This window comes from Microcaecilia unicolor, chromosome 5 (genome assembly GCF_901765095.1).
Source record: "Microcaecilia unicolor chromosome 5, aMicUni1.1, whole genome shotgun sequence".
Lineage (NCBI taxonomy): Eukaryota > Metazoa > Chordata > Amphibia > Gymnophiona > Siphonopidae > Microcaecilia > Microcaecilia unicolor.
Window position 1 is genome coordinate 162,524,677 of NC_044035.1, and position 26,705 is coordinate 162,551,381.

Consider the following 26,705-nt stretch of genomic DNA (forward strand, 5'->3'; position numbering starts at 1 on the left):
ATAATAGAGCCGTCCAGCTCACCTTTTAATACTCCTTTATTTCCTGTTCCTAAACCAAATGGAGACGTTAGAATAGTGCATGATTTAAGAGGATTAAACGATTTAGTGAAAGCACAATTTCCAGTGTGTCCTAATCCTTTAACTCTTCTACAAACACAACCCATACATACATACAATTCAGTGATTGACCTGTCAAATGCTTTTTTTGCCATTCCCCTCGCAGAAGAATCGCGAGACTTAACGTCTTTTGTGCTTGACAATAAAGCTTATAGATGGACACGTATGCCACAAGGGTATACTGAAAGTCCGTCAGTTTTCTTTAAACAGATCATGGAAGACCTGAAGGGATTTAAAGATTCCTTACCCGATGATATTTCTTTGTTTGTGTATGTAGATGACATTTTGTTATCAGCTCCCACAAAAGAGAAATGTCTCTCTTGGACATTAGCCTTGTTTGAAAAACTATTACTGAAGGGATATAAATGTAATCGTGATAAATGTTTTGTATGTAAAGAACAAGTTACTTTTTTGGGCCAAACGATATCTAGTGCCTCTAAAATTATAACAAAGGAAGCACTAGTAGAAATATTGCAGTCACCTTTGCCTCAGACTCTTACGCAGTTACGAGGATTACTGGGATCATTTAATTACTGCAGACAATGGATCCCCAATTATTCACAGATAATAGCGCCATTGTACAGACATTTGCGTGTCCCGGCTGGAACACCTTTAAAAACACCTATAAAATTGACTACAAATGATATTGCATTGATTAAGTTAGTGGCACAACAGTTGATATCGTATAATCCCTTAGCTTCTGTGGATACAGATAGAGAAATACACTTATGGGTAAAAGATATGAACAGTACTTGGGCAGCCATGGTGAATCAATGTGATAAGTTTATACAGCCTGTTTCATTCTTGTCAGGTACCTTTACGGCTGTAGAAAAGGGAATGGAGGAAATTCCTAGATTTTTAGTGGCAGTGGTAGCCGCTGTGGAAAAATGGAGAGCGGTAATGCCGTTCATACCAATTGTAGTACATACTAATCACACGGTTCATCATTTACTATCAAATAGTCAAATTGCCCTTACTAGTACGAGATTTGGAAAATATCAGGCTATATTGGTAGGTCAAGGAATAAAAACTCAACCCCTAACAAAAGACAATATCAAGCTTATGGATACATTATTTAAAATAGAACAAGAGACTGAAGATTATTTACAAGGTTTACAGGAGATACCTGCCTTTAAATTGTTGTCTTTTCAACCCTTGCCCAAAGGAGGAGAGGTTTGGTTCACGGATGCAGCCCAGACAGGGGATAAAACATCCTTTGCTGCTTTAAAGGTTCAACACATAGGTGATTCAGTTTCAATCTGTAAGAAGGTTCAAAAGCAATTACCCAAAGGGGTAACGGCCCAGGAAGCTGAGCTCACTGCAGTATGTGAGGCTGTAAAAGACATGGGACTGACAGTGGAAGGAACTGTTTATACAGATAGTTCATATGTTGTCAGTTCTTTACAGTATCATTTGTTAAAATGGAAAAGAAGGGGATTTCTTACTGCAGATGGAAAGCCTCTGCAACATGCCAAACTATGGGAACACTTGTTATATCTTTTGAGTGAAAGAGAAGGTAGAGGAATAGCAACAGCCATAGTTTGGACACCTGCCCATACGGGCCAAAATTCATTTGAAGCAAGAGGGAATGATTTGGCAGATAGAGCAGCTAAAGAGGTATTACAAGTAATGATTAATACACGAGCACAAAGTCAACAGTGTAGTGACACACCCTATCCACCCAGATGTCACTCAGACAAGGGAAAAACCTACTGAATCTGAAGAAATAAAATGGAAAAATTTGGAATGTAAAATGGATGCAGGAAAAACTAAATGGATACACCCGAGTGGAAAGATATGTATTTCTACTTCTGAATTGATAGATAATTTTTATAATTGGCATGTGACATTACATTTACCAGCCTCTGACATGAGTAAAGCTATGGAGGTCTCATTTTGGCATCCTAATATGCTTTCTTATGCCATGAGAATTGTACTAAACTGTTTAGTTTGTTCCAAAAATATAGTACATCGAGGACCAGTTATTTCTCCTGGATCCATTCCTATTCCAACAGGACCTGGAGTAGAATGGCATTTGGACTTTACAGATATGGTAATACCGGTAAAAGGTATCTTTTAGTGTGGGTTGACGCATTTACAAAATGGGTGGAAGCGTTTCCGTGTTCAAAGGAAACTGCTCAGGTGGTAATAGACACCTTTTTGAAAATATATATTACCAGCCCATGGATGTCCACAAAAATTGGTAACGGACAATGGAAGTCATTTTGTAAACTCACTGGTCAAGGATATGACTGATTTATGTGGAATACTGCATAGACGGGTAGCAGTCTATCGCCCTACTTCTAATGGCCTAGTGGAACGCTATAATGGCCTATTAAAAACAAGACTTAGAGTCTTACTAGCCTCATTAAATCAAGGTTCAGAAAAGAGATATACCTGGTTGGACTTATTGCCCATGGCTGTGCTACAGTTAAGGTGTCATCCAAGTACAAACTTGCAGATAACACCTTTTCAATTACATACAGGACGAGACCCTAGAGGAGTACCTGTAAAAGAAATTGATACTGGCTATGATGGTGTCACTAATTATTGGAAACAAATAAATCCAATAATAAATTTGACCAGAGATATGGCAATTTGTAAATCAAAGGAAGTTCCTAATATGACTTTTTCTTCATCTTTTTCAGTGGGTCAAAAAGTCCTTCGAAAGAACTTCACACATAAGACCTGGAAGGACCCAATTTACGTGGGACCATTTGAGATAAAAGAACTGACTCATACAGCAGCACGACTTGCTGATCACACAACATGGGTGCATTTATCAGATATACGTTCTCTATCTTCAGCTGTGTGATACTCCTCACGGCAGGAGAATTATCAAATCTGTATACCTCACAATTGCAACGAATGACGGACATTCTAAATATTTCCCATTGTATAGTTTGTACTCCATTGATTGATGCATTCACTAGCGTGCCTGGAAAAGTGCACGGTATAACAATGTATAATTTACTCGGAGATTACCACTGTAAACTTAATGGGACATGTACATTTAATGGTACCAGGAAATCGGAATACTGGAAGGACAGTAAAGGAAACCAGTCAAAACAGTGGAAATCGCATTTGAAATTTACTGCAAAGTATCCCCAAATTTCTTTCTTTTGTCTTTCTAACGATACCAAGACACCAACGGACATTAGTGTAACTATACATATATCAGACTAATCAACATGGGAAGGTGGGAAAAGATACATATTGTTTGAACCATACCAATCTATCAGAAAACAGAAACAATACTAACTATGATTTTTATATAACTTCCTCGGTTGAACATTTACAGAATTTTACATGGTTAATGAATATCTGTGTTTTAATTTATCATCTCCATTGACACCTCATAGTTACCCAGTAACATGTACTAGAACCAACAGCAGTACGATTAAGGGAAATATATTACCTATGCATGTGGACAGGTGCAGATATATATCCTAATATATCAGCCTTGGACAAATTTACGATTGGGAGATTTTATATTGTGTGATAATGTATTATATACCACATTTACCACAGTCCTTATAAATTCTGTACCCTGGTAAACCTTAATCTGTTTTACATATATAATTCCATTACAAGATGCTTTGCAACCCGATACAAATAATAGAGAAGAAGCAAACGAAGTCCTGACGGATTTGGGAGATAATGCAGATGAGGATAGGGCGTTAAAATTGGCTCTAGACTATTAATACTTTTATACATAAATAGTACAAGTCCTATGACTAAGAGTAAACTTGATGCTTTATCAGCTACAGCATGGTTACCATTTGCAGGATCTGCAGTTGCCGCGGAAATGGGTATGGCCGTGAGAAGTTACAATCATTACTACATGTTTATAACACATGAGTTGGGAACAATTATTAATACTATGCAGGATGAAATCGATGATACTGTAAGGTACGCAATGCATACCCGTATAGCCGTTGATTTTATGTTAGCCCAATCGGGAGGGGTGTGTGGCATAGTAAATGAGACATCTTGTTGTGCCATCATAAGGAATAAAAGTATAATAATTAGACATGCCATGCAAAAGGTAAAAGATATGGCAAAATTATCAAGTAAAGATTATGAAGGTATATTGGATACCTCATGGTGGGAATCAGTAAAAGGATGGTTTGGAGGACTGGGCCCATGGTTAAAAGGTCTTGTAACATTTGCAATTGTACGTATAATAGTTTTATTGCTGCTGGCTTGTCTAATTCCTTGCTGTATGAAAATGTGTGGAAATATATTGACAAAAGTAACAACCACAACCATGATCTCACAAAAACAAAATGTTAAACATAACCCAGATCAATCAGGAATTGATTGAGACAAAAAGAAATACACAATGTGTATGCTAGAGTATCTGCAATGAAAAAAACAGCACTTGACAGAAACTGTTTCTAGTGACGACGGCCTTGTGAAAAAGAATAATGTGACATTCTATATCTTAAGCAAGCTCAAACATGCTAGTGAAACTATTAGTGCATAATATTGTGAACACTGTCAACAGTGTTCAAGGGGGGTTTGTATATAATTGGCAATACAAAATGGAGAAAAAGAAAAGAAAATGGTTGCTGGAAAAGCAAGCTACAATTATAACTGACCTTGTACAAAAGGTGCAGGGCATGCAGAATGAACATGTGGGCATGATTCATAAGGAAAGAATTAACAGAGAACAGAGATTGGCAAGAGGAACTAAACTTGTGGTTGTAACTTTAGCAGATAAGGGAAAAAGGAGTGAAAGGAAACTAGACGCCAGATGGCTTTTGTAAGATTCATGATTCACATAAAGAATAATGCATTGTGTGCAAAGAAGGAGAGGAGGAGAAGAGAAAAAAAGTGTGTATATAAACCAGAGGAGAATTGTATTAGCAAGCAACTTCATTCCTGTTCTTGATGAGATTTTTTCTGTATACTTGCTTCCTATGTAACATTATTTACATAGCTCTGTCATTGGCATTGGCAGTTGAATAAAAAGAAAAATTCTACAATTTATGTTTCTCTGTATACCTTTATTGGGACTTGTAACTTTATTGGAACTTGTGGGGAAATTTCAACACCAATCACAACATAGCAGCGCGAGCCACTCCGTCGCATACCTGTGCTGACAGGGGACCCTAACCCCTGATAGCCGAAGTCCTCTTCTCCGGCTGCCACGGCGTTGGTTACTGAATGATCTGATCACGTTCTGTGCGTGCGTCTGACATAAACTTGATCGGATCATTCATCAAGCAACGCCGGTGCAGACGAGAAGAGGACTTCGGCTGGCGGGGGTTGGGGTCCCCCGTCAGCACAGGTAAGTGACGGCGGCGGGGGAGGGTTTTCGGTGGAAAGGGGGGGGGGGTCGAGAGGGTCGCGGCAGAGGGGTCCAGGGGGTCAGTAATGCGGAGGGGGGGTGTTGAAATTGGAGGGAGGGGGAGTCTGTAACTCGGTGGGAGGGGCGTAAGGGGGCCTTGACTGGAAGGGAGGGAGGGAGGTCTGGAACTCGGAAGGAAGGAAGGAAGGGAGGGAGGCGTGGGTCTCGGAGGGGACAGAGCGAGGACAGCGAGGGAGGGTGGGGATTACCTTGCTAGCGCCCGTTTCATTGCCAACCGAAACGGGCCTTTTTTTTTACTAGTAAATAAATAAAATGTACTTAACAGGTAACTCTAAAACAATCCAGGAATGTAAGACCTTTGTATTTAAGATGATAAAATATCTTGACACCCATCTGACAGGACTTAACATGGATCTGGAGGGGGGGCCCTTACTAAGTCGCATAGGCACCTATGCGTGTACAACATGTGCCAAATTGGAACTACTGCCCTGCTACCGTGTGCCCTGGGCAGTAATTCCATTTTTGACACACATCCAACACACATGGTACTAATTGGCAGTGTACACATGCTGATGATTACCACCCGGTTAACACGTGAGACCTTACCGCTAAGTCAACGGGTGGCAGTAAGGTCAAATAATGAAAATGGACACGCGCTCGTTTTAATTTTGCCGCACGTCCACTTTCAACCACAAAAAAGGCCTTTTTTGCAGGCACGCTGAAAAATTGACCTGCACACATCCAAAACACGTACTTACACCAGCACAGGCCATTTTTCGGCACGCCTTAGTAAAAGGGCCCCTGGGTTTCCTATCACATTAAAACCCACAAAATTATACTGCTTTGTCACTTTCCGATTACTCATCCACCTCTCCCTACTACTCACTCGTCTCCCACTGCCCTTACTTTTCCCTCAAGACTGTCATTAGAATGCTTTTCATGTTTCACTTATATATATTTTGATATTGTCGTCTTTTGCTCGTACCTGACCTGAAGAAGGTATTGCTTTGAAAGCTTGACAAAAAAAAAGTTTGTCAATAGAATAGTATCACCTTATTTTCCTTTTTTTTTGTTTTGTTTTATTTCTGCTTTATTTCTATTTTATTAGTGGACTAACATGGCAACCACACTATCTTAGCACCCCTCCCTCCCTCCCACCCACCCACACAAATTCTGCTAGTCAAGTTGTCTTTTCCCTCACCCCCAAGTCTCATAGAAACCTCCCTGGTAGTCTAGTGTCCCCCCAGTCCTATAAAAAAAAGCTCCCTGGTAGTCTAGTGCCCCCCCCATAACTGGAAGGAGGCAGGTGCGATGCCCACTTACTTGCTCCTGCCTCTGGGCGCTGTCATCTGCAAAATGGCAGTGCCCTGCCCAGACACTTGGCAGGGCCTGTTTACCATTGCTCCTTCCAAGTAGGGAATTGGGGAGCCTTGGGTTGGGGTTACGGAGTTGGGGAACACTAGACTATTAGTGAATTTATTTATGTGATGGGGGACGGCACTAGACTACCAGGGAGGGTTTTATGAGACTGGGCAGGAGGAGGGGGGCCTGGAGGACATTAGACCACCTGGGAATATTTTTTTATTAATATCGAGGGGAGGAGGGGGCCTGGGCCAGCCACTTTGCGGCATGTGGGTTTTTTAATGTCAATTTTCCTGTCAGTGCCTGAGCAATCACTGCTCAGGCACTATAAGGAAAGTTGACACATAGTGCTAGGCCACAGATTACTGCCACAATTTTAACGCAGTAGTAATTTGTATCAGCCTTCAGGTTAGCTAATAAGTGAAAATCTGGGGGCCCAATATTCAAAAGAGTTTAACCGGGCAGGAGAGGCTTCTGCGCGGTTAAACCCTGCTGAGCTGGACATTCTTGGATATTCAGTGGCACTTAAGTGGATATGTGGTTGATATGGGGCAGGGGGTGTACCATCGTGGCAAACAATGTAATTTTCTTTCCTTTTCTTTTCGTTTATTGGTGAGTGGGCCCGCACTGCATTACCTGCAGTAACAGCATGGATCTCATACTGCAGGCAACATGTTGCCATATGGTACATGTCTCTGTATGATAAATGCAGTTTAGATGCTCAACAAATTCCCTGCATTTACTAGTTGTTGCAACTAATACATAGTAAGTGCACCACCTTACCAACTTTAGTAAAATAGACCCAATAATATTGTTTGCAAAACAATTCTATTTCAGGATAGTCATATCTGAAGATAGGGTTGCAAAACAGTGTGACAAAACTGGCATACATGTGCTATTGGCTACTGCACAGTAAAACTACCATGAAATAAACTCCTATGGGAAGGGCTCACCTCAGGTTGGGCAGGATTGGGAAAGAGATTAAGTTTATATTTATTAAAACATTTACTATATCACTTAGCTAAATAGATCACAGCAGTTTACAAATTATTAAAATTACATCAAATCATTATGAAAGGAACACCACTATCAAGATGGTAAAAAAGTCATGCTCACCACAAGAAATCATATTACAATTCAGATAAATCCCCACATAACCCTCTAAAGCAAATCCATTCCATTGTTCAGGAAGATTAAATGCTGATTAAAAAAATAAGCCTTAAATTTAACCAAGGAAGCATCATTACATATGTAAACTGATAATTATTCCAAAGAGATGCTGGAGCCAGCAAAAACAAAACAAAACAACAAACACTATCTTTGGTTGAAAGCTAAACAGGCACTAGAAATATGAGGAATAACCACTATTCCCTCTAAGCAGAGCGGGCGTCGTCCACCTACCAGTCCGCCAGTGGAGGGTGCTGTTTCACTACCACATTTTCAGTAGTGAGGGAACCTGCCTGAAAATACAATATTGAAGCACCACCCCCTACTGGCGGCAATGCAGTTGGAGGACTCTCACTCAGCTTAGAGGGAATAGTGGGAATAACTATTCTATTATCAGAAAAGGGATCTAGGTAATCTCATGTTACGATAGTGCCTATGCTTCCTGCTCTCATTCATACGGCCACCTGGTGGCTGGAGCTGGTGAACTGCCATGGACTGACTGCTGGCTGTTTCCCATGCTCCAGAGGTTACTCTGGTCCAGTCCGGATCTTCCCAGCCCTCCAGTATGTCTTGGAACTTTTTGGAACTAAGCATTACTCGTACCGGGTGACCGCCCTTGTTGTTTGCCTTTATTAGCCACCTGGTAGCTTTCTAGTTTGCCTTGCAACAGAGGTCCTCAGTGGATTCTTAGTCTGTGAGAGTTTTGTGTGCTACTTTGCTTCTTCTCATGTCAGCTAGACCTTGCTTGTTTTCTGACTTATTCTTCTTCTGCTTGCTGCCTGCCTCGACTCGGATTGTTTACTTGATTTCCCTCTGCTTGCTGCCCGCCCAGGACCCGGCCTGCTCTCTGGATTATTCCACTGCTGCTGCCCGCCAAGACCCTTGTTTGACTCATGGACGTTTCTCTTGCTCACGGCCTGTGTTCTGTTCCAGTCCAGCGCTGCCCGGTCTGGTAAGTCCTGCCGGCCACCTGCAGCCAGGGGGCTCAACTCCTGGTGAATAGTGGCTAAGGTCAGGTGAAGTCTAGGGCTCCTGCGTTGCCTGTCCAGCTTGTGTTGCCTCTGCTGCTTTCCTCTGTCCTGCTGTTCCTGTCCGGTCTGTGTCGCTGCCTGCTTGAGGGGTTCTCCTGCCACTGCCGGCTGTTGGTAGTGGTCCAAGGGCTCACTGTTCGTGACTACTACTACTATTTGCATTTCTTTAGCGCTACAAGGCGTATGCAGCGCTGCACAACATAGAAGAAAGACAGTCCCTGCTCAAAGAGCTTACAATCTAATAGACAAAAAATAAAGTAAGCAAATCAAATCAATTAATGTGAATGGGAAGGAAGGTAGTGGAGGCAAGTGGTTACGAGTCAAAAGCAATGTTAAGAGGTGGGCTTTCAGTCCAGATTTAAAGGTGGCCAAGGATGGAGCAAGACGTAGGAGCTCAGGAAGTTTATTCCAGGCGTAGGGTGCAGCGAGACATAGGCGCGAAGTCTGGAGTTGGCAGTAGTGGAGAAAGGAACAGATAAGAAGGATTTATCCATGGAGCGGAGTGCACGGGAAGGGGTTAGGGAAGGACGAGTGTGGAGAGATACTGGGGAGCAGCAGAGTGAGTACATTTATAGGTTAATAGAAGAAGTTTGACACAGGATGCGAAAACGGATAGGGAGCCAGTGAAGGGGTCTTGAGGAGAGGGGTAGTATGAGTAAAGCGACCCTGGCGGAAGACGAGACGGGCAGCAGAGTTTTGAACTGACTGGAGAGGGGAGAGGTGACTAAGTGGGAGGCCAGCAAGAAGCAGATTGCAGTAGTCTAAACGAGAGGTGACAAGGGTGTGGATGAGGGTTTTGGTAGAGTGCTCGGAAAGAAAGGGGCGGATTTTACGGATGTTGTAAAGAAAGAAACGACAGGTCTTGGCAGTCTGCTGGATATGAGCAGAGAAGGAGAGAGAAGAGTCAAAGATGACCCCAAGGTTTCGAGCTGAGGAGACAGGGAGAATGAGAGAGCCATCAACAGAAATAGAAAACGGGGGAAGCGGGGAGGTGGGTTTGGGGGGGAAAATGAGAAGCTCGGTTTTGGTCATATTTAAATTCAGGTGGCGTTGAGACATCCAGACAGCAATGTCAGACAAGCACCCTGAAACTTTGGTCAGGGGTAGAAAGGTAGATTTGGGAGTCATCAGCATAGAGATGGTAGGAAAAGCCATGGGATGAGATTAATGAACCAAGGGAAGAAGTGTAGTTAGAAAAGAGGAGGGGACCAAGAACAGAACCCTGAGGTACGCTGACAGGCAGAGGGATAGAAGTAGAAGAGGATCCACCAGAGTGAACACTAAAGGTGCGGAGGGAGAGGTAGGAAGAGAACCAGGAAAGAACAGAGCCCTGGAATCTAAGTGAGGACAGGGTATCGAGAAGTATGCTGTGATCGACAGTGTCAAAAGCAGCGGAAAGATCAAGAAGAATGAGGATGGAATATTGACCTCCGGATTTAGCCAGTAATAGGTCATTGGAGACTTTGGTAAGCGCAGTTTCGGTTGAGTGGAGAGGGTGAAAACCAGATTGTAGTGGGTCAAGAATAGCATGTGAGGAGAGAAAATCAAGGCAGCGGCGGTGAACAGCACGCTCAAGTAATTTGGAGAGAAAAGGAAGGAGGGAGATGGGTCGGTAATTAGAGGGTCGAGTGAAGGCTTCTTAAGGAGAGGTGTGACCACAGCATGTTTGAAGGCAGCAGGGACAGGCGCGGAGCGTGACATCTCAGGGGCAGCCAAAGGTAAGATGCCACCTGAGACAGGGCTGAGATGCTGTTGCCCCCCTGGGCCAAGTTTACCTTCTTTCTACATGTTTCAAAAGCCGGCTGTGGCAGCGATTCCAATAGGTTGCCCTGCCACCAGCACTAGCCTCTTCTCTACTGTGGCCACCTCTGATGAAACAGGAAGTTACATCAGAGAGGCGGCCACAGTAAAGAGAAGAGGCAGGTGAAGGCGGCAGGGCAGCATATCGCTGCTACCGCCGGCTTTTAGAACATGAAAAAAAGAAGGCAAATCTAGGGGAATAGGGTGATGCCGCTCCCCGAAGAGTGCCGTCTGAAGCCCCTGCCTCAGGTGACCTAATGTTCGGCCCGCCCCTGTGTAATCTACTTGGCACATATGAAACTACCAGAGGCTAAATATGGAAGAGATGGCTTACTACACTTTAGTAAATAGGTCCCTTTGTGTTTTGTCAGCTCTTCAAAATGAAAAGCCTGGAGAAGGGCCTTGTGTCCTGTAAATAATTTGAAAACAGCTAAGGGGCAATTCTATATCATGGCACCTATAATTAGACACATATTACGAACCTTTTCTATACAGGAAAGGAGGTGCCTACTTTAGAATACCCGTGTAGCTGCATATATATATGTGTTTAACATTTAGACGCAAGAGCCATAGCTCCTAAGTGCTGCAAATATCCATGTAACTCACAGTGATGGTTTTTAACCTCATCCTCAGGGACCAACAGGCCAGTCGGATTTTCAAGATATCCACAATGAATATGCATAAGATAGATTTGCACATACTGGCTTCTTGGTATGCAAATCTCTCTCATGCATATTCATTGTGGATATCCTGAAAACACAATTGGCCAGGTGGTCCCTGAGGACTGGGTTGAAAAATCACTCACTTACAGTATTCTATAAGATATAGGGGTAAGTCAGAGCCCAGCCCCTGCTCTGCTCCTCTATATTCCTCCTGGTTAAGTGGGTATTTTCAGACTAGCACTTGGGTGGCATCCTGGCATATATGCTAGTATTCTAAAATGTTACTAATAAATATAATACCCAGCGACAAAAAAATCTTTCAAATACTTCCTTATTGTCAAGCAGGATAGATCAAATTAACTCACTTAAGACCTCAGCAGCGACTCGTTTCTCAAGAGCTAGCATGCTCTCGATTTGCCTGTCTCTTCATCAGTCCATAATAATCTTTAATTAACAAACATTTTTTACTCCATATATAAACTTTTTTTAGGAACAAGTTTTCAATTATTTTAAAATATGCTGCACTTAGCTTAGAAAGTATCAATTGTGGGACCACTAGCCGGCATGTTTCACTATATTGCTGCATTAGGGTTTGGTTCACTGCCAATGGTTAATTCATTATGGGGCCAGGGCGGTAATTCCATTTTTCACGCGTGTCCGATATGCAAAGCAAAAAATATTTTTTTTTCTACCATGTGGCGCTAATTGGGTGGTAATTGGCAGTGTACGTGCACTGACAATTACTGCCTAGCTAAGGCACGAGACCTTACCGCTAAGTCAATGGGTGGCAGTAAGGTCTCAGGCCCAAAATGGATGCGCGCCAATTTTTATTTTGCCGCAAGTCCATTTTCGGCCACCAAAAAAGGCCTTTTCTGCAGGTGTGCTGAAAAATGGACCTGCACACATCCAATACATGTGTCTACAACAGTGCAGGCCATTTTTCAGCGCACCTTAGTAAAAAGACGCCTATGTTTGAGAGACGTTTGCAGTGAACTGAACCTGGATGCAGTGATGTAGCAAAACATGCCACAAGTCGGCTAGTGGTCCCACAATCTAAGCTAAGTGCAGTATATTTTAAAATAACTGAAAACTTGTTTCTACAATAAGTTTATATAAAATGATTGTCAATTAAAGATTATTATGGACCGATAAAGAGGCAGGCGAATCGAGAGCATGTTAGCTCTTGAGAAACGAGTCGCGAGCCGAGGTCTTAAGTGAGTTAATTTGATCTAGCCTGCTTGACAATAAGGACGTATTTCGAAGATTTTTTGGCGCTGGATATTATATTTATTGGTGTTATTGAGTTACCTTCACCACTTTATTATACTGGCCAAACAATAGGGAGTATTCTAAACTGTTGGCACCTAGTTTATAGAATTGTCCTGCTAATGCAAACAAAATCATTAAGACAAACACAAAATCAGCCCAATGGTAGCCAAAATTCAAAACCAGAACTTCTAAATTAGCCATAAAGACTTGGCTATTTCATAAGGCCTATAATATTCCATGAATGTTCTTTGCTGAAAGCTCGACATCTCCTCCCCTTCCCTTCTCTCAAATACCCTTTCCTTTCAAGTAAGATATGTGTCTGCCCTCCTTCTAACACTTGTGTAACCTTTTCTTAGGGGTCCTTTACCAAGCTGTGGGAAAAAGCCTTGTGGTAGCGGGCGGGGGCTGTTTTTCCCACTTACCAAGGCTTTTAAACGCAGCGGGTAATAAGCCCCCAGACAAACATGGCCATGGGGTAAGAGAACTCTACTGCGTAGCCATGCAGCAGAGAGCCCTTACTGCCACCCACTAAGGTGGCGATAAGGGCTCCTGCTGTAACATGGCGGTAACCGGGCAGCATGGGGCGATGCCCGATTACTGCTACGCAAGTCATTTCTGGGGGGGAGGGGGGTCTTTTTTTCCCCCGAAATGGCGTGCGCTTGGGCGGAACTACCATCGGTGGCTGCGTTGGGCCGGCGGTAGTCCCAATTTAGCATTCGGTAAGCTCGCATTGGGCTTACTGATGTTTTGTAAAAGACCCTTTTAGGTTTCGCTTTATTTTATATGAATGGATGTTTGTGTACTTTCCTGCCAACAATTGTAGTTCCTTTCCTATATTTCTGAAATGTGTTACTATTATACACCGCCTAGATCTACCCACTAGTTTAAGGCTGTATATCAAGTTTTCCTTAATAACTAACTAAAGGGGGTCTTTTACTAAAGCTTTGCTTCAGTTATCTACAGTAGGGCCCATAAGAATAACAAGGGCCCTGCTGCAGATAACTCGAGTTAAGCTTTAGTAAAAGATTTCCTAAATAAATAAATATAAAATGGATAATGAAAGGCTTGATTTCTGTAGTTCAGCAGCTCAGGACAGGTAGTAACCCTAGCCCAGGTCACCTGATTATATAGCTCCTTGGCATAAGAAGAAGCAAAGTGCTATTGATGGGTGAATGGAAACGTTAAATTGAGTTTAGAGGAAAACAATGTAAAGGAAATAAACTGTAACTCAATGTAAATTACTACAAAGGGTATGTTGTTAAAATGGTAGAAAAGCCACTTTAATTTATTTATTTATAAATTTCAAATATAACATTCACAACAAAGCAAATGCTGGAAAATCAAGAATTAAATTACCGCATAAATCCATCTGAAAGATGAAATAAGCACACCAGAATGATTATAAATAATGGTGCTCATATACAGACACTAAACTAAAGCAGAAAAATAAACCAGTGGTTCACCAATGGGGTCATATCATGAATGGATGAGGGTCCCAGAAACATCGCCACTCCCTCTCCATTTGGATCTCCACCGCAACCTGTAACAAGCAGGGGCACCGAGAGGGGGGCAGCAGAGGGGGCAAGATTTCCTGGGGCCTGGTATTCAAGTGGGGCCCAGTCCAGAAGGTTCTGGGTGATTGCGTTAATGTGATAACCCGGGTCCCAGCGTGCAGAAGCAGGAGAGTGACACTGAGGGAGGTGCAGATGCAGGAAGGTAAGGGGAGGGGCAGAAGCGGCCCGAGTGTGTGTGTGTGTGGCGGGGGGGGGGGGGGGGGCTCTGTCCCTTGGCAGCACTGGAGACCAGTCCCCAGTTGCAGTAAGTACAGGGGCCTGTGTGAGCCAGTGAATGTTCCCAGGCCCTGCTTCTCCCTGTTAAGACTGGAAACCCATGAACACTGACACACAGGCCCCTGCTGGTGCTGTTGTTATCTTGCTTAGATAAGTGGAGAAAGAGGAAGTGGTTGAGAGAGAGGAAGAGGAAGAGGTAGAGGTCTGCAATTTTGTTTTATTCATCATTTAGGGCAAAATTAATTTTCAAGCACTAAATAGGGTCATATTGGATACAGATTTGGGAAGCGCTGAAATAGATGATTTATACACTTAACTCTATGCCCGATATTCAGTAGCCCTATCTATTTAGACAGAACCACAGTCCCAAACTTAGGGGCCCTTTTAATAAAGGGTTGGTGTGCGGTATCCAGAACTACCGCAGGAGACCGGCGATAGTTCCCACCCGCAGCGCGTACCATTTCTAGCATTAAAAAAAAATGTTCACTTTTGTTAGCACCGGAGCCCCACTGAGGTGGAAATATGTGCTCCCTCCGAAATGGTTGCATAGCAAGTGCATAGCCATTTATTTTTGAGAACCCAGCCTTTTACCTGCTGCGGTAAAAGGGGGCCTCAGTGCGTGTCAAAAACAAAAGCTGACACTAGCACAGGCCCCCTTTTACGGCAGCTTAGTAAAAGGACCCCTTAAATGGATAACTTATCTGTTTAAGTTAGGACTGCGCTTTCTGCAGTTCACCTAAATGGATACAGTATGTTTATCCAAACAGTGTGAATATCGCTGCTATCTGGATAAACTTTGGCCCTGGGAATGCCCCACCCTCCTAATGTAATAAGAATAAATTTTGAAAATACATTGGATTATCCAGCCAAAATGTATCTATTAGCCAGCCCTGCTGTTATTAAATATAGCAGTTACATGGTTAGTTACCATTGCTGAACACAAAAATGCTTTTGCATATTGACTAATTACACATTCATTAATATTACACATCATAGTAACCATTAATATACTGGTCTCTTATAGGATATATATTACGTACCTTTGGTCCTGGGGGCCCAGGGAGCCCTGGAGGGCCAGGTTCCCCTTTAAATCCACCAAGCGCATTACCAGTTTCTCCTTTATCTCCCTGTGTTTAAAGAAAAGGAAGGTACAATAAACCACACACGGGTGAAACTGTGCATGAGCACATGGACAGGTTTCTTGCAGCTTTCACTTTATTGGGGAAATTGAAACAATACAATATTTACTTAACGATTTCAGTGACTAGTTGTCTGTAAATATTTAAATACATGAAATGTATACATTTTTCTCAAAGACTAATAGCACTGCTCCTAGTATACAAAGTGCATGTAGACAGTCTTCACTTTTTTTTTTTTTTTAATTTTCTAGTTATAGGCCTGATTTTATAAAGAGGTGCATATGTGAGGAACCCAAAATGGCGCCAGTTTTAAGCTTATTTGATAAAAGCAAGAAAGGCACCTTTCTAAGAGGTCCTTTTACTAAGCTGAGGTAAAAAGGGAACATAGTGTGCTCTTCTGCTGGTTTTCAAATGCACTAAGGCCATTTTTAACATTGCCAGAAAATGTGGAATTTTCTATTAATGGTCATGTGCTAATGTTGATGTACACACAGAACACAACCCTCTCAGGATTGTAGTAATTCAGGAAACAGCGAAGGTGACTTGAAAGGAAAGAATGGCCAATGCTCTCAAAATCAAAGTTTATTGTACAGACAAACAGACTCGAAACTGCCATGTTTTGGTCAATGGGCCTGCCTCAAGAATCTACATTCAGGAAACACATAAAAACAATCACTTTGTGGAAAAAAAATGTAAAAATCAATAAATGCAAGGCAAAAATACATAAGGAATGAAAAAATGACACTAGTCAAAATACTGGAACATATAAAAGAGAGATGACAAATGTTAATCAATATATCTAAAAAGAAAATATAGTTGCAATAATCTGGCACATCACAGCATTAACTAGTATAAACTGCGCAGACATAAAACATGTGAAGCTAAGTTCAAAATGTGATTACAGACACATGCAAATAATAATGTTAAATCAGAACCCAATAATATACAATATGATTAATTCCTTATATATTTTTGCCTTGCTTTTATTGATTTTTACATTTTCAGGGGCATTTTCGAAAGAGAAGGGCGCCCATCTTCCAACACAAATCGGGAGATGGGTGTCCTTCTCCTGAGGTCGCCCAAATTGGCATAATCGAAAGCCGATTTTGGGCGTCCTCAACTGCAGTCCATCGCGGGGATGACCAAAGTTCACAGGGGCGTGTCGGAGGCATGCTCAGTTTCACTAAAAGGAGCATGCCGGACGTGAAGGGAAGACAGAGCAGGGCAGGCAACACAATGGCACTGGAGACCGATGCTGGACAACACTTCAACTGGCGGGGGTTGGGGACCCCCGCCAGCAAAACTAGGGGCCCAGAGGAAATTTAGGGGGCTCAGGTAGCCACACCACTGGTGTGCGCCGATTTAAAACTTACTGCAGGATGCCTGAGTGTGCCATGCAGCAAACTATTTTAAGTAGGGCTATATCGAATATTCATACTCAATTCAATTCGGCCCTCAATAGTTCCCTGAATACATTATTTGTATTTGGCCGAACAGCGATTTAAATTTGAATACGAATAATTTGGGGCTCTGCTGTGCTAAATCCTACTGAAATAAACACTTGATCCCTGATTTCACATTCCTTCTTTTATTAGTTGTTATGTTAAAGCTCAATGCACATTATTCATATTTGATATTTGTATTTGGTTGAATAATATTTTTCATTATTCATATTCGGTCAAATAGTAAAATATGCTATTTGGTACAGCTCTAATTTTAAGTTGCAGTAAGCCCCTAAAATAGGCTCCCGCAATCAGTTCCAACAGCATGTCCTCGCCAATAAACACATTTACACCTGCTCTGAAATTGGTGTAAATGTGTGCACCCATATCCTATATAATAAAAAGCACCTCCAACATTCTGAAGCTGACTCCGTGGCACTGTGGCAGTATAGGGTTCGTAAGTCTGTAGTTCAGCATTTCATTGGCTCTCACTGTCAACGAAGAACCAATCAGACAGAACGGAACTTGGAGGAGGGAAATGGAGTGGATTGAATCTCTAACAAACAATCATATACAGGGAGGTACAAACATCAATGGAGGTCAGTGTTGCCAGGTGGGCGGTTTTCCCGCCCAATTGGGCGGTTTTCTGCGACCCGCCGCGGGAAATTTTTGCCCGCGGCGGGTTGTGTTTTTTTGGGCTTGTTTTGGGGTTTTTCCGTGGTTTTTTTAGCGTTTTTTCAGGCCGCGGGGGCGGGGTTAGTGACGTTTTGGGCGGGGTTAGTGATGTTTTGGGCGGGGCCGATGACAGGGAGGCGGGGCCGATGATGGCGGGGCGGGTTGATGATGGTGGGGGTGGGGGTGTCAGGGGCGGGTTTTGGGCTCGATTAGGTGGGGAAAAAATTTTCCACCTGGCAACCATGGTGGAGGTAAGTGCACAGAACGGAAGGGAAGACAAACATTTAATCAGTTTGTCACTCACACACATCACACCCACACACACAGACATCACACCCACCCACACACACACACACACTCAATCACTCTGTGTATCTCTCTCTTACACTGTCTGTAAAACACACTGTCACTCTCAGGCTCTCACATGGGCAACTGTATGTTGCATTCTCAGAAGTAAGGAGCTCTTCTGATGTGATTGTTAAACTGATTGAAGGGCCTGAACAAGGAAAACTTTTACCACATTGTAACACAGTTTACACAAAAAACTATTGTATATAAAGAAATCTTACACATGTAAACAACAATTATATTCAGAATACAACCATGGAAACATTAATGGCAGGAACTCATTACATTGCTAGCGCCCGTTTCATTGCGTTAAGAAACGGGCCTTTTTTACTAGTATTTTATAAAATGTGCACATACAGCACAACTCTGCGTCCGCTCAACACAAATCATGCCCCTGGAAACACATAAAAGGCAATTCTATAAATTGGTTTCTTAGCTTAGATATCCCAAAGATGGGTGTGTTCCTGTTATAGAATTTACCCCCAGATTCTATATAACGCGCCTAGTGTTCTGCACCAAAATACGTGCATTGTTATAGAATACACTTGGAAGTTAACTGGCTTAACAAGCTAACAGCACTTAATAAGCAATAAATGGCAATAATTAGAATTTATGTGCACAACTTGCTAAGTGTATTCTGTAACACACTGCGCCTAAATTTGAATGCGTGCAGGCAAAAAGGGGTGTGGTTATGGGCAGGGAAGTGGGCATTTCGTGGGCGTTCAAAAATTTATGTGCACTAATATGGCCCTCTGCGCCTAAATCCATGTACTGGGATTTACGCCATGTTTTCGCTGGTGTAAATGGAGGCACGTAGTTTTACTACTACTACTACTTAACATTTCTAGAGCGCTACTAGGGTTACGCAGCGCTGTACAGATTAACATAAATTGACATAAAGGCCAGTCCCTGCTCCAAGGAGTTTACAATCTAAAAGGGCGAAATGTCAAGTAGGGGCAGTCCAGGTTTCCTGAATAGAGGTATGATGGTTAGGTGCCGAAGGCGACATTGCAGAGGTGGGCTTTGAGCAAGGCTTTGAAGATGGGCAGGGAGGGGGCCTGGCGTATGGGCTCAGGGAGTTTATTCCAGGCATGGGGTGAGGCGAGGCAGAAAGGTGGAGCCTGGAGTTGGCGGTGGTGGAGAAGGGTACCGACAGGAGGGATTTGTCTTGAGAACGGAGGTTACGGGTAGGAATGTAAGGGGAGATGAGGGTAGAGAGATAAGGAGGGGCTGCAGATCGAGTGCATTTGTAGGTTAAAAGGAGAAAATCAGTAGAAGGTCAAAGGATACATAAAAATAAAAAAGGAGAAAGGTCCCCGTTTCAGACCGCTGAGGCAGGCATTCAGCCAAAACATGGCTGCATCTGGGTCACCACCTCTTCTTTATAAGTTATTTGTCCAAACGTTGCACCCTTCTTATTACTAGTATTACAATATTATCTTGGTCAATGATGGCTTAAAAGACAAAGATGCAGCTTGGGTTTGACGTCCAAAGTAGCTTCAAGGACTAGGTAAAAACAGTGCTGAGCACAATAAAATAGAAATGAAGAAATTATGTTGAATAGCCTTCAGTCACTCAGGGTAGATCGCAGAGGCAGAGCTAGAGCTTGTTCCCTTGTTTCAAAACTGTATATAGAACATGCCCATTGTCATGTCTTAACACAACTGTAACTATTTGATTTGCGAGACACCCCTCCACCCCCACCAAAACAGCAGCAATAAAGACAAGCTGCACAGTTCCTCTACCATGGCTGCTGCTTGCCCACACATTTGTTCTGAGAATAAGAGGCACCTCTTATTTTAGGCGCTACAATACCAACTACGTGTATTCTCTATACTGTGCCTGAATGTAGGCACTGCAGACAGAATACGCTTAGGCGGAAATGTGTTCCGCATGATTTTTTTAGATGCCATATATAGAATCTGGCCCTTAGTGCTCAAGATTTTCGGCACCATTTACTGAATTTGCTCCTATATGTGTATTTAGTGATGCTATACATTTAGGTAACGCTGCTGAATGCATAGGTATGAGCAGAACATCCAAAGTAGATGTTCCAGTTACACTTGCTTCTTGAAGAGCACAGCTATATTTGTAGTGGCCAAATACACGGAAACTGATATGGTTCTCCAAGCAAGTGGCTGAGAAAATAAAGGCTAAAGAGTTAGCGTTCCAGAAATATAGAAAATCTCAAGAAGAGGAACACGGGGAGGAATACCGGATGAAACTGAAAGAAGCCAAGAGAGAGGTACGTCTGGCGAAGGTGCAAGCGGAAGAACAAATGGCTAGAAATGTAAGGAGGGGAGACAAAAATTTCTTCAGGTATATTAGTGAAAGGAGAATGACTAAAAAGGGAATTGTGAGACTAAAAGATAGAGCGAAACGCTATGTAGATAATGATGAAGAAAAAGCCAATTTGCTAAATAGATACTTTTGTTCTGTTTTCACTGAAGAAAATCCTGGAGAAGGACCATGAGGGACTGGAAAAAGTACACCTGAGAATGGAGTGGATAGAGCACCGTTCACGGAAGAGAGTGTGTATCAACAACTTGGAAAGCTAAAGGTGGACAAAAGCCATGGGACCGGACGGGATCCACCCCAGAATATTGAGGGAGCTCAGAGAGGTTCTGGCGGGTCCTCTTAAAGATTTGTTTAATAAATCCTTGGAGATGGGAGAGGTTCCGAGGGATTGGAGAACGGCGGATGTGGTCCCTCTTCACAAAAGTGGTGATAGGGAAGAAACTGGAAACTACAGGCTGGTAAGCCTCACTTCGGTTATTGGAAAAGTAATGGAAGCGATGCTGAAGGAAAGGATAGTGAATTTCCTGGAAGCCAATAAGTTGCAAGATCCGAGACAACATGGTTTTACCAGAGGGAAATCGTGCCAAACGAATCTCATTGAATTCTTTGATTGGGTAACTGGAGAATTGAATCATCGACATGCTATAGACGTAATCTACTTAGATTTTAGCAAAGCTTTTGACACGGTTCCCCACAGGAGGCTCTTAAATAAACTCGATGGGCTGAAGATAGGTCCCAAAGTGGTGAACTGGATTAGGAACTGGTTGATGGACAAAGCCATGGGACCGGACGGGATCCACCCCAGGATATTGCGGGAGCTCAGAGAGGTTTTGGCGGGTCCTCTTAAAGATTTGTTTAATATATCCTTGCAGACGGGAGAGGTTCCGAGGGATTGGAGAACGGCGGAGGTGGTCCCTCTTCACAAAAGTGGTGATAGGGAAGAAGCTGGAAACTATAGGCCGGCAAGCCTCACTTCGGTTATTGGAAAAGTAATGGAAGCGATGCTGAAGGAAAAGATAGTGAATTTCCTGGAAGCCAATAAGTTGCAAGATCCGAGACAACATGGTTTTACCAAAGGGAAATTGTGCCAAACAAATCTTATTGAGTTCTTTGATTGGGTGACAGGAGAATTGAATCAGGGACGAGCTATGGATGTAATCTACTTAGATTTCAGCAAAGCTTTTGACACGGTTCCCCACAGGAGGCTCTTAAATAAACTGGATGGGCTGAAGATAGGACCCGAAGTGGTGAACTGGATTAGGAACTGGTTGACGGACAGACGCCAGAGGGTGGTGGTGAATGGAATTCACTCGGAGGAGAGAAAGGTGAGTAGTGGAGTGCCTCAGGGATTGGTGCTGGGGCCGATTGTGTTCAATATATTTGTGAGTGACATTGCCGAAGAGTTAGAAGGTAAAGTTTGCCTATTTGCGGATGATACTAAGATCTGTAACAGAGTGGACACCCGGGAGGGAGTGGAAAACATGAAAAAGGATCTGAGGAAGCTAGAAGAATGGTCTAAGGTTTGGCAATTAAAATTCAATGCGAAGAAATGCAAAGTGATGCACCTAGGACCCTGATGGCGAACCTATGACACGCGTGCCAGCACTAACACGCGCAGCCATTTTCGATGACACACGGCGCCGCCGCAGTGTGGTCCACCCTCCCTCCTCGCTCCCGGAAACTGACCTTGGGGCCTCCTTTCGCGTCGCAGCGGGCAGCGGCAAGGCAGGCCACTCCTTCCTTCCGTGTCCTGTCCTTCTGTGTCCTGACCTCGCCTGATGTAACGTCCGCGAGGGCGGAGCACAGAGGGAAGGAGGAGGGGTCTGCCCTGCTGCTGCTTGCTGCGACGTGGAGGGAGGCTTTAAGGTTAGTTCCGGGCCCGGTAGCGGGTGGAGGGGGGGCCCGGCGACCTCGGGTGGGCAGCGATCTCGGGTAGAGGGGGGCCCGGGGGCGGTCCTAGTAGCAGTGATTTTTCTTGAAGTGACACACCACCCGAGTTATGCTCGGTGTTTTGGTGAATTTTGACACACCAAGCTCAAAAGGTTGCCCATCACTGACTTAGGAAATAGAAATCCATGGGAGACGTATGTGTTAGGCGGGGAGAGTCTGATAGGTACGGAGAGAGGGATCTTGGGGTGATAGTATCTGAGGATTTGAAGGCGATGAAACAGTGTGACAAGGCGGTGGCCGTAGCTAGAAGGTTGTTAGGCTGTATAGAGAGAGGTGTGACCAGCAGAAGAAAGGGGGTGTTGATGCCCCTGTATAAGTCGTTGGTGAGGCCCCACCTGGAGTATCGTGTTCAGTTTTGGAGGCCGTATCTTGTTAAGGATGTAAAAAGAATTGAAGCGGTGCAAAGAAAAGCTGCGAGAATGGTATGGGATTTGCGTTACAAGATGTATGAGGAGAGCCTTGCTGAACTAAACATGTATACTCTGGAGGAAAGGAGAAACAGGGGTGATATGATACAGACGTTCAAATATTTGAAAGGTATTAATCCGCAAACGAACCTTTTCTGGAGATGGAAAGGTGGTAGAACGAGAGGACATGAAATGAGATTGAAGGGGGGCAGACTCAAGAAAAATGTTAGGAAGTATTTTTTCACGGAGAGAGTAGTGGATGCTTGGAATGCCCTCCCGCGGGAGGTGGTGGAAATGAAAACGGTAACGGAATTCAAACATGCGTGGGATATGCATAAAGGAATCTTGTGCAGAAGGAATGGATCCTCAGAAGCTTAGCCAAAATTGGGTGGTGGAGCAGGTGGGGGGAAGAGGGGTTGGTGGTTGGGAGGCGAGGATAGTGGAGGGCAGACTTGTACGGTCTGTGCCCTGAATAAGGCAGGTACAAATCAAGGTAAGGTATACACATATGAGTTTGTCTTGTTGGGCACACTGGATGGACCGTGCAAGTCTTTTTCTGCTGTCATCTTCAATATATAGGTGCAACTGATGCTGCTCCCTAGGACTCCCCAAATCCAGCGCCCTTTTCTACCCTTCTTCAGAGAATGCTAGCACATGTGGCAGAAAACACACTAACATTTATGAGGCGATCACTTACACCAACCCAAAACTGGTGTGAATTCCCATGCCTAGATGTTAGCCAGAGGGTAAAAGGATGCCTGATACGGCCATGTTTCGACCAGCGGTGCTGCTTCAGGGACCATATAATACGTCAAGGAGTGATCATGTTACTTTTCAAAGTAGAAAACCTGAGGTGTGATACTGCCAACACACCCAGGGAAAACAGAGCGTTCAACACAGAGGAGATCTCTGCTCATCATATGCTCTGTTTCAGTGGCGTAGCTACAGGTGGGCCTGGGTGGGCACACGCCCACCCACTTTAGGCTCAGACCCACCCATAAGTGGCACATCTCTGATGTGACTGGTGAGGCTCCTCAAGCCTCATCACCAGAAGACTCCTGGCATCTCTCCCTCCCCTCCCCCACAGGCATTTTGGCAGCTGTCAACTCACCCCCCCCCCCAAACTCTGTACCTTTTCAATCTTTCATGAACAGCGACTCATACCCACAACGCATGCCAGCCAGAGCCTTCCCTCTGATGGGATTTCCGGTTTTCATAATAGTGGTACCAGGTCAGAGGGAAGGCTCTGGACTGGTGAGAGCAGTGGATATGAGTCACTGTTTGCAGACAGCGAAGCACTTAAGACTTGAAAAATTATGCAGGGGAGGGTGGAAATGAGAAATTATTGATTGCCTGGGTGAGGGAGTGAAGGAGAGATGCCAGATGGGATTCTTGTGCCCACCCACTTTAGGCTCAGGCCCACCCAAAATTGGGTATCTGGCTACGCCCTTGCTCTGTTTTCCCAGGGTGAGTTGGTAATATCAAACCTCAGGTTTTCTACCCTGGGGAAAGTGATAGGATCACTCCTTGAGGTATTCTATCACTCCTGAAGCAGCCCTGCTGGGTGAAACAAACCGTATCAGGCATCCTTTTACCCATTCTCTACAATAAAGGCTTTTAACTTCACCTTCCATTGTGTCTGCTTCTTTATCTTCGATTCTACTGGGACTAGCCCATTTGTTTTTTTAGATGTTAGCCAGAACATACATAAATTATAGAAAACTACAACTCACCCCCCACCGCTGCAGTTGCTGCCCCCTCCAACACACTAAAGACCTCCCCGGGCCCACCTTGAAGGGCCCTGGTGGTCTAATGGCTTCTTCGGGGGGCAGAAAAGAACCCCACTTTCCGGCCCTCTGTTGCTACTATGCCCGGAGCTGCTCGTATTTTCATAATGACTGAAGCCTCGGCAGCCATTTTTAAAACATGGCGGTGGCACAGAACAGCAGAGCAGAGGCAGAGTAGCGGCAGCGGGCAGGAAAGAGTGGGATTCTTTTCTGCAGCCGCAGAGGCCACTCTACCACCAAGGCGGGCCCTTCAAGGTAGGACTTGGGAGGGTTGTAGTGTGTGGTGGCAGTGGCCAGTGGAGCACAACAGGTAAGCATTGGCAGTTTCTGGTGCCCCTCGAATGTTTCCACCCCCCTGCCATGTATACCCTGCTTACCACGTTCCACCGGCCCTGCAAATGGTGACGGAATTCAAAAGGCGTGGGATGAACACAGAGGATCTCTAATTAGAAAATGAAAGTTATAAAAAAACCTAAACTTAAAAGGCTGCATGTGTATGGATGTGTTGAGTGATACTTAGATGGTGACACTGGCTGTGATGAACTAAGGCCGATACCAGGCAGATTTGTATGGTCTGTTATATGGCAATCTGGTTTAGGATTGGCTGGAAAGCGCTTAGGCAGCAACTTCAGTGGCTGGAACATGAGAACAATGCTGGACAGATGTTTACGGTCTGTGTTCCACAAATGAGAACATGAATAGGCTGGAGTGGGCTTCGACTGCAATTCCAGCAGTTAGAACATAGGGATAGGACCGAGTGGACCTCTATAGTCTATGTCCCAGAAATGCCAAAGAAAGACCATAATCACTTACATAATATCACGTTCATTGTTCATTTAATCATGAATTGATAAGGAGTGTGACAATTGGACAGACTGGATGGCCCGTTCAGGTCTTTATCTGCCATCACTTATGATGCTACTATTAATCCTCTCTGCTCCTGGGCTGATGCGCAGACCTTAGCTCCGACACAGGCACGGATATCTGATGTCACCTGACCTACTGGCGCATGCATGTGGTAACCTCTGAGCACACAGTGCCAGTGAATCAGAGACAAGTTTTACATGTGTGCACCAGAGTGTTCTAAGTTCCAATTTCCGTTTCTTCCTTGCCTGCAGTGCTGCAGCTTGAACCCAGAGAGAGAGACCGAGAGAGCCAACCGGAATTTTTTTTTTAATGTTTCAACATTTTTATTGGCGATCATTCAATTCTGTCACAATTAGACTAATTAACATATACCATTTCAGAACAAATCCAATATAGTGACTTCTAGTTACAGAAACAATTATACAATTTTCTCCCCATACCTCCCCAACTTATTTCCTCCTCCCCCCAGGTTATTCGAACCTCCCAACTTCAATACCCTCCCCGCCTAAATATTATACCTGCACTTCCTCAGCCAAACTTCCATTTAACCTCCTGTATTATCTTAACAACATTTTCCCCTCCCTCCCAACCCCTCTCCAACAAACAACAGATTAATATCTTAGTTCCAATAGAGCAATACCTGTTCTCAAATCCTATCACACGTACCATCTCCTCCCTCCTCCCTCTTTCCATCCCCACCCCCTCCCTCTTCCCTTCACTTCACCCCAAGGACCACAGTAAATTAACCGATACCTGATCCCCCCCCACCCTCCCCAATGAGTTAAGAAAACCTAATTACACTTTACTGACTTCCACTAGATCTGAATTAAATTGAGGACAAGGCTTCGACCTCGAGGACTTAAAGTTTGCAGGTAGGGATTCCAAATTTGTATAAAGCGTTGCTGGAATTTTTTTTAATGTATCATTAAATTCTTGCGGGACTGGGTGGGGACAGATTAAATTCTTGCAGGGACAGGTGGGACGGGTTAAATTCTTGAGGGGATGGATGGGGACAGGTAAGATTCCAACAGGGGTGGGCAGGGATAGGTAAGATTTCTGTCCTCTTGCAACTCTCTAATAAACATCCCAAGGCTTTGTAAGGGGACAAAACAAGAGCACAAGCAGCACCAGTAGGGTAAAGCAGCATCACAAATGGCATTAGCACCCCAGACACTGTGTTAGGAAAAAGTAGAACCAACAGTACAAAGATCCCAAGGCACTGTGAGAGGGCAAAACAGCACAGTAGCACAAACATGCAAATGAGAGGGATAAAGAAG

The 26,705-nt window shown here is 43.9% G+C and overlaps 1 protein-coding gene and 1 long non-coding RNA gene across 4 annotated transcripts in view; one reads left to right on the top strand and one right to left on the bottom strand.

Annotated features, from left to right (window-relative positions):
• Positions 1–26,705, bottom strand: part of COL13A1 (collagen type XIII alpha 1 chain) — a 1,024,165-nt gene that overhangs the window by 281,765 nt on the left and 715,695 nt on the right. For all 3 annotated transcript variants that reach the window (XM_030203528.1, XM_030203531.1, XM_030203529.1), the window contains exon 20: positions 15,556–15,642. In XM_030203528.1, the coding sequence (XP_030059388.1) occupies positions 15,556–15,642 (87 nt within the window). The remainder of the gene's footprint in view (positions 1–15,555; positions 15,643–26,705) is intronic.
• On the top strand, positions 1,277–24,152 carry LOC115470396. Its single transcript, XR_003942193.1, has 3 exons — positions 1,277–1,347; positions 21,150–21,157; positions 24,141–24,152. It is a non-coding gene; the product is annotated as an uncharacterized LOC115470396 (long non-coding RNA).